Consider the following 8294-nt stretch of genomic DNA (forward strand, 5'->3'; position numbering starts at 1 on the left):
CCTATCCAGGGAACTGCTGCTATACTTTCTGTCTCTGGGTTTGCCTGTTCTGGACATTTCATGTAAATAGAATTGTATGATCATATTATATTATATTCTGGAGATTTCATATACGTGGAATTATATGGACTTCTGTGTCTGGCTTCTGTCACTTAGCATGATGTCCTCAAGGTTCACCCATGTTGTAGCCTGTGTCAGTACTTCATTCCTTTTCATTGCTGAATAATATTCCATTGTGTGGATAGACCACTCATCAGTTGATGAGCATTGGGGTGGTTTTCACCTTTTGGGTGTTATGAATCATGCTGCTATGAACATTTGTGTACAGGTTTTTGTATGCACAAGTTTTCAATTCTCCTGGGTATTTACCTAGCTGTGGAATTGTTGGGTCATAGGGTAACTCTTTGCTTAACCTTTTAAGGACCTGCAAACTTTTCCTAATCGGCTGTACTATTTCACGTGTCCACCAGCAGTATATGAGGGCTCTAATTTCTCCACATCCTCACCTGTCTCATATTTGAGCAAAAGCTTATTTTGACTGAAAACTAATTTGCCCTTTCTTTTGGAAAGGGATGGAACTACAGATGTGACCCGGACCATGCATTTTGGGACCCCTACGGCCTATGAGAAGGTAAAGTGGATGGAGCAGAAAACTCAAGAGGCCCTCTCTGCTTTCTTAAGAGCGTTGCTTTTATGAAAAGGGATTATATAAATAAGTAAAAATTACATGTGGGATAGTAAAAGAGCTCATTACAGTAGAGACAGGCTTATCTGCTTTATGAGGTCCATTTAATTATTGGAGCACTTTTAAAAACATTCTGTCTGCTAAGGTCAAAACAGCTCAGATTCAAGTTTAAACAGCTTTGGCCTTCTTCTGAGTCAGGAAATCTCTTTGGAGATGGAAGTGGGATAATGAAATACATGCTTTTTACAAACAGTATCTATATTTGATTCTGAAAGCCACCTCCTTCTTCTTTCAAGTTCAACATTCCTATTTGTAGGCTCAGCTCTTTAGGACCCCTCTGCAGTGACATACTCTGCTTAGTTTCTGGTCTGTCTGGCAAGGAAAGGAGGAAACAGCTGTGAGGTAGAGAGAGGTGTACCAGGAGTCTGGAGACTGGGCTTCTGCTGTTTATTGGCTCCATGCCCTTGAACGAAGCACTTAGACCATCCATAAAAATGGGGATACACGTACCCATCTCCAAGGTTGGTTTAGAAGGTTCCATGAGCCTAGCAAGTTCCCAAATCATAGTCGTTGAAATCTGAGCCCTCCAGCGAATGTTGTTTGAGTCTCTGAGTGAATGTCGGGGAACTTCTTCAGGAAGTTTACTCCGGAAAGAGGGTTTCATGTGATGCAGAGGGGCAGATTTCATAGCTTTGGTCCCTTGCCTTGTCCATTTATAGGTACCAGCACCTTAGAAGAGTTTGACCTTGGGTCCACGTACCTTTGGTGTGACTCTTTGTGCTGTGAAAATAGCCCCAGATCTGATTACTGGCAAGCCACTAACTTTCCAAACAGCGCTTTGCTTGTCCGGGCAGTAGGGATAACCCCTGAGTGTGGCATGGTGGCAGGGAGCACAGATGGTGAAGCAGGACTGCCTGTCTGAGGCCAGATGCTGCCGCTGAGGGACTGCACTACCCAGCATGCACCTTCATCTCCCTGGAAAGTGCGGATGACAGCAGTGCCTCTGTCACGAGGTGTGGGGTTAAACGTGCAGTGCCTGGCCCAGAGGAGTAGCTCAGTAATGTTAGCTAGTGTCATCAGTCCTTTGTATTTTCCCAGTTTTTCTAAGGCTCAGATGACATAGAGTGTGTCAGAATGCTCATTGTAAGAGAAAGATCTGTGGGGTCATCTGTCTGACAGTTCTCTTTTACTAACTTAAATTTCAAGATTTTCTGGAAAGTTGGTCACAAGGCCAACCTTTCTTTCCACCAGACTTTTTTCTCATTACTTTGATTTTCTGTGTGGTATTGCTAAAAATTTGTCTGAACTACCAGAAAGCTACAGGACCAGAGCTCCCGACCCCTCTGTGCAACATGCCCCCTGGTTTTCTTTGGCAGGAATGCTTCACATACGTCCTCAAGGGCCACATAGCTGTGAGCGCAGCCATTTTCCCAACCGGAACCAAAGGTAGGTGGTTCCTTCTGTCATATGGCTTTTTCTTGTTCAGGCATCAAACACCTGTCAGTTTGAGTGAAAGGATATGTCCCTCCCTGTCTGTGTCAGCCCCCAGGCCACTTCCGGCCCAGCGGGGCAAAGGGGTTGCTGCATGCAGTGTGTCTCCTGGACCCACTGACTGAGCGCAGAGGGCTTCCCAGGGAGCCAGGCTTAGGGTTGGGCCTGGTGTCTGCTGTGTGTGTCTCTCCTGAGCACTGATGGTGTTGGATGACACATGCAGGTGGCTCTCAGGAGAGGACAGCAGGCGTGAGGGCAGCAGCACCTGAGTGGTATTTGGTGCAGCCTCTGGTCTGCTCTTCAGCACAGGCCAGCACCTCCTTTCAGGACCCTTGGTGGGATTTATTTTACCGGAAGCTGACTTTAGATATATACCTCCTTGCTTGAGGACTGGTGGGTGGGGCATTAGACGGGGAGTTGACAAGACCTGGGCCTGCACTCCTCTCCCTGGGTACCAGTTTCCTCATCTGCTGTGCCTGCCTGCCTGCTTGCAGCCTGGTTAGAATCTCATCTTTGTAATTCTGAAACCTCAGGGTCCCAGAGCTGGGAAGAGAATGGCTGTGTCACCTAACGCAGCCCTTCCCTGCTGCAGGCGACCATGCCCTGCATCAGCATCCTGGGCTAATGATCCTCCAGCTTCAGACTGAGCTCTGACTGGCTGAGGAGTTGTCCTCAGGAGCTCTGATTGTTAGAAAGCTCTTCCTTGTGCTGGGCTGAAATCTGAGCCCTCCAGTAACTTACCTGTTTTCTGTTTCACCCTCTGGAGCCAAACATAACAAATCTAATCTCTAAAGTGCTTTGCAAATTGAAAAGTACTGTACAAATATCATCAAGTGGCTCTTTGTGTCTTTCAGGCCACCTTCTTGACTCCTTTGCCCGCTCAGCGTTATGGGATTCTGGCCTAGATTACCTGCACGGAACAGGACATGGTGTTGGATCTTTTCTGAACGTTCACGAGGGTCCTTGTGGCATTAGTTATAAAACGTTCTCCGATGAGCCCTTGGAGGCAGGCATGATTGTCACTGATGGTAGGTGCCCCTCACACAGAGGGTGTGCTTGGATCCTCCAGCCTTTTTGAAAGCTCTTTATTGTTTTTTATATTTTAATTGTTTTAAACTAAATTGGAAACAATTTCCCCTTCCTGTTACCTTGAATTAAATAACAACAATATCAACCTTTTATAATTATAAAAGCGACACATGTTCATTGTAGAAAAAGTGAGACTGGAACAGTGTGAAGAAGAAAATGAAAATCATTTGTAATCCAACCACCCAGGGGAAACATGACTTAATGTTTTGATATGTTAGCTTTTTATATTTGTAATATTTTTTATCATCGAGCTTATCCTGGAACTATTGTCTGTATTCTGCTTTCTAAATATATTTCCTTTCCCACATCATTACCAAATTATTGTGAATGTATTTTAATGCCTGCATCATTACGTGTCACCCATATGCACCACGATTCATTTGGTGGCCACCCCTCCCCACCCCCCATTCCTGTCCTCCCTCCCCTGCAGTCGGTTTTCAGGAACTGCAAAACCTCCCTTTCGGTACCTCAAATGCCTGTTAGAAATGGCCTCGTGGGAGAAGGGTGCATCTCTGGGCTCTTGTGTCTGGATTGATGGATTGACGGGCCCTTCACCTGTTTCTCCTCTCCCTTTGGGGCGGCGCTGTCATCCCGGGAGGGAAAGCTCTATGCGTATTTCTCCATGCTGGGCTGCTTCTCATTTGGGGATTTGGTTTGTTTTAGAGCCAGGGTATTATGAAGATGGGGCTTTTGGAATTCGCATTGAGAATGTTGTCTTGGTGGTTCCCGTGAAGACCAAGGTGAGTAATTACGTATTTATTCATCTTTAAGAATTTCCTTATTCCTTAATGGGGAAGATGAGCCAAGACCTTCCCCCGATATCAGAGCCTCTCCTCTGCAAAGCTGGAAAGAGAATCCTTAATGAACTGGGACCCAGAACGAGTTCACGGAGCCACAGGCAGGCCCATACTTGACGTGACCTGGCTGAGTTACTAGAGGCAGCGTCTTGTCACGAAGTCTCCTCTACTTGGGGGTGCTGTTTAAAGGCCCCGTACAGACCTGATTCCATTTTCAGGCCTGGAAACTGTATTTTTAACAAATGCCCCAGGTGATGTTTATCAGGCCAAGCTGAGGAACGCTGAGTTATGCCCTGGGTCAGGCCCCACGGGCAGGCAGTAAGACAGGTGTTTCGCTGTTGCCCTCTCCCCCCTCATGTCCCCAAGAGGTCACAGGGCTTTAGGTGCTAAGCTTTACCTAAAAGACCTGTTTGCTCCTCCTGCATTGGTGACTATGAAAATCGAACAGATGGAGGGAAGTGGCTTCCTAAGCCTCCAACGGGTTGATTGGAGGGATCTGCCCTCTGCTTCCGTGTTGAAGTCACTGTTCTTGAAAGTGACCCCACGTCACTCCCAGAGACCCAGCATGCTGTTTTGTGTCCCGGCTGGTCCATACTATGTGGAGTGGACATGCCTGTTGTCTGTCACCTTGGGTCTGGCTGGGTCAAGGCAGGGCCACATGGTTGACTGTTAATAAAATGACTTGGGGGATTATACCCCTGCAGAGTCTCGAGAACCCAAACTAGTGATGCGCCTGAGCCCAGATACTCCCACACCCAGCCCCTCCTTCCTGTCCATCACAGGAGGCATCAGTCTTGTGGACCTGCTGCTGGAAGCCCCTCAGCAATGCTTGTTTGGCTTTTCCTGGTGGCACAGACTGTTTGTGCAGCGGAGCCGCTCCTGGCAAGTGGCATCAGCTGTTTTTAGCGTGCCTCCTGTGCCGGTTAAAATTGTGACCAGCTGATCATTTCTTGATTCCCAGTTAACCTGGCTCTGAGGACTGGTCATGGCTGGTGGGAATGACCTCATGGTGGTTCATTGTGGTAAAGAGGTGTAAAGCTTCTGTTTTCTTCCTTCTTCCACAGTATAACTTCAATAACCGGGGAAGCCTGACCTTTGAACCTCTAACTTTGGTTCCGATACAGACCAAAATGGTAGATGTGGATTCTCTTACAGACAAAGAGGTAATGAGAGAGTCTTAAGGGAAGGCAGGGTGTGTGTGTGTGTTTGGGGGAGAGGGGGCGGCAGGTGGAGAGCTACACTACATTCTCTACTCCATTCTCACTTTTTAAGTCAGAGGTGTAGGCCCTTGAGTCTGATTATCCTAAGTGCCCTGAGCACTAGGTGCTTTTCCATCTGAAAGGGCCCTGGGAGTGGCCCAGGGTTGGCTGCTGCGGTCACCTTCACTATTGAGCTGCTTTGCATGGCAGGCTTCCTTGTAGCCCGGCTTGGCCTTGCTGTGGACCTATAGCAGTCTGCTTCCTTTAGACACTACCCGGTCCCCTACGCCCAGCAGGGGCTAGTAGGCTGTTATCGGCGGGGACTGGAGCCCTGGCTGGTCAAAGCCAGTTGGCAGCACCACCCCATCTATCGACCCTTGTGCCTTGAGGCCTCTTGTACCCAACTCGACCCCTTAGCCGGCTTAGGTACCTGGTCCAGACCATAGTCCCAGAGGCCATACTTTTGTGACACCACTGCCTCCCAAACGGTGTTCGGCTCATACAGCAGCCACTCCCATGGTGGTGTCAGTTTTCCCAGCCTCGCTGCCCTGGGGGGCCGGTCAGGCCCACTCATGGACAGTGAAGAGAGTGGGTGGTTGTTCTCATGGTAGAACTGGCTTCACTCCAGCCTTTGCCCTCCTCCCCACCCACCGCAACGGAGATTTCACGCTTTTCTGGCTACAGGACTTTTACCATCAGATCCAGTGGACCAGGGCCTGGTGGCTTCCTTCCTTCTTAACTCTTTTTTGTTTCCTGGTGTGGTGGCCACATTCAGTTGAGGGTCTGAAAGTCAAGCTTCCTGCCACCCTGCAGCACCACCGTCCTTGGCCACCAAAGGTTTGGGGTTTGTCTAGACAGCCACACTCGCAAGACCCACATCCTGGTTTATTCAGCTTGTCAGTGGGTACAGGATAGGAAACTGGGCGTGTTGGCAGGCCAGCTCCAGGTGTGTCTCAGCAGGAGTCTTCACCATGGTCCAGGGCTGGTTTTCAGGCCCTCTGTTTCCTCCCCCACCCCAAGATGGCTCAGGTGTGAGGAAATGAGGCCACTTTGGTGTGTGCAGGAGCTGTGAGACCCCCTTCCCCCTCTGTCTTGTAATGGCCTATGTGGATGGCTTCCAGAGTTCTGTCAAAGGCAACACCTGTTACAAGTTACCCTCTACTCAGGGAAGCCCCAAACCATGGCTTGTCATGAGGTGTTCACGGTTCCTTCACGGTCATGGCCAGTCCACATACATAGAGTATTCCAGGAGCATTTTCACCGTAAGCAATGTGGCCTCGTCCCATCTATCTCCAGGGAAATAGAACCCAAGGAAGTCACGTGTGCATGAGCAGGGTGAAAGGGTTTTGTGCTCCTTTCCGCTCGTCTTGTGATCGCTGCGCGTGGGGCCTGTGGTGAAGACATCGTGCTGAACACGTCTGGTCGTCTTTCTCCTTCTTGTAGTGCGACTGGCTCAACAACTACCACCTGACCTGCAGGGACGTGATCGGGAAGGAACTGCAGAAACAGGGCCGCCAGGAAGCTCTCGAGTGGCTCATCAGAGAGACGCAGCCCATCTCCAAACAGCATTAATACCTCCATTTACAAAATGTTTTTATAAAATGCTCTGGGGAAAGGACGAAACCTGGCCAACCCCTGATGTCTTTTCCCCTTTCCTCTCCTTTCTTGCCTCCCCTTTTTACTTTTAGACTTTAAGAACTGAAAATCTTCTTATCCTCTTTGATATTTTTCTTGCAAACACCTGATCTTTTATGATTTTTTTTTAAATTGTTGAGAATGAGCCAAGAATAAAATTGCTGCACCTGAAGCAGGGTCCCCACGAAGCTGAACACTCATCAGGGGAGACGCCCCAAGAGCCACCGTGAGTTCTCTGGCCAGAGATGCTGAAACGATAAGTGCTCTGTACGGTCAAGTTCCAGGTGCTAGTAGTACATTATTCACCTTAATGCTCATGGGACTGTATTTATAATTAGTGAATAAAATGTCAGAAGATGCTTTGTCTCAGCTGTCTCTTTCCTCATAGCGCTGCCATCCTGCATGTCAGGCGACCACATCCCCAGGGCTGGTGGCCTCTGGGACAGACGTTTCTAGGTGGAAGGCCCACTTTGAGGGGAGGCCCCTGGCCTCCCTGCATGTTATCTGGCTTAATTGTAAGCCCGTTCTTCTTTTCTCTAGAAAACCTAATATTTTGGTATTTTTATTATCAGGTTTTTTTTCCTGACTTTAAAAATGTCATTAATATACAGAAAAACAATGAAAGATAATGTAGAAAGAGAGTCTTCCATGACCACCCTATAGCAGACATGGCAGATGTCTCACCCATAGCACCGCAGCTCACATGGTCTTGTTGCTTGTAGACAATGGGCTTTCTCTTGACTTGCAAACGTGGGGCAAGTCTGTGGGGCTAGGAGAGCTAGTGTCCCTGCAACCTCAGACCGGCAAGGCTGGGGTTGGGAAAACAGACTTCCTCGCCCCTTGGCTGGGATGTCCCAGGCGTGGTCTACACTGTCTCCTGGGGTTTCCCCATGGGATTGAGCTCTAGTTATCCACTGTGGTAACTTGTTTAATAACACACCCTGTATTTTCTCCCTCTTGGTGTCTTGCTTTCCTTTCTCCCACAGTGTTTCCTGGGTCCATCCTCCAATAAATTACTTATATGCAGGTCCTTGTCTTAGGGTTTGCTTCTTTATGAGCCCAACCCAAGACATACCCTGGAGCTATAACTGCTATTATCTGTTACATGTTTTTTGCCAATTTCTTTGTAGTTGGTGTTCAGTAGCATATAGAATAATTATGCGTGTACATATAAAAGACTATGAGTATACACATACACACACATACACACACACCCCCCTTGTACAAAAATCAGGTCATTCTGTACATACTATGCAATTTGCTTTTTTAGCTTGGCGATATATCCATATATGGTGATTTTTCCATATTTGTACATATAAATCTAATTATTTTTAATGACTGTATACTATATTTCCATTGTATGGCTATCTATTTTTTTTAAATTAGTCTTATTAAATC

The 8294-nt window shown here is 47.8% G+C and overlaps 1 protein-coding gene across 1 annotated transcript in view; it reads left to right on the plus strand.

Annotated features, from left to right (window-relative positions):
• XPNPEP1 (X-prolyl aminopeptidase 1) overlaps window positions 1-7255 on the plus strand; it is a 46490-nt gene extending 39235 nt beyond the window's left edge. The window contains exons 16-21 of the mRNA XM_019725094.2: window positions 571-631; window positions 2062-2131; window positions 3031-3204; window positions 3929-4005; window positions 5127-5225; window positions 6705-7255. Coding sequence (XP_019580653.2) covers window positions 571-631; window positions 2062-2131; window positions 3031-3204; window positions 3929-4005; window positions 5127-5225; window positions 6705-6833 — 610 coding nt within the window. The 3' untranslated portion in view covers window positions 6834-7255. The remainder of the gene's footprint in view (window positions 1-570; window positions 632-2061; window positions 2132-3030; window positions 3205-3928; window positions 4006-5126; window positions 5226-6704) is intronic.
• The last annotated feature ends 1039 nt before the right edge of the window (window positions 7256-8294 follow it).

Source organism: Rhinolophus sinicus, linkage group LG07, assembly GCF_036562045.2.
Source record: "Rhinolophus sinicus isolate RSC01 linkage group LG07, ASM3656204v1, whole genome shotgun sequence".
NCBI classification, from domain to species: Eukaryota; Metazoa; Chordata; class Mammalia; order Chiroptera; family Rhinolophidae; genus Rhinolophus; species Rhinolophus sinicus.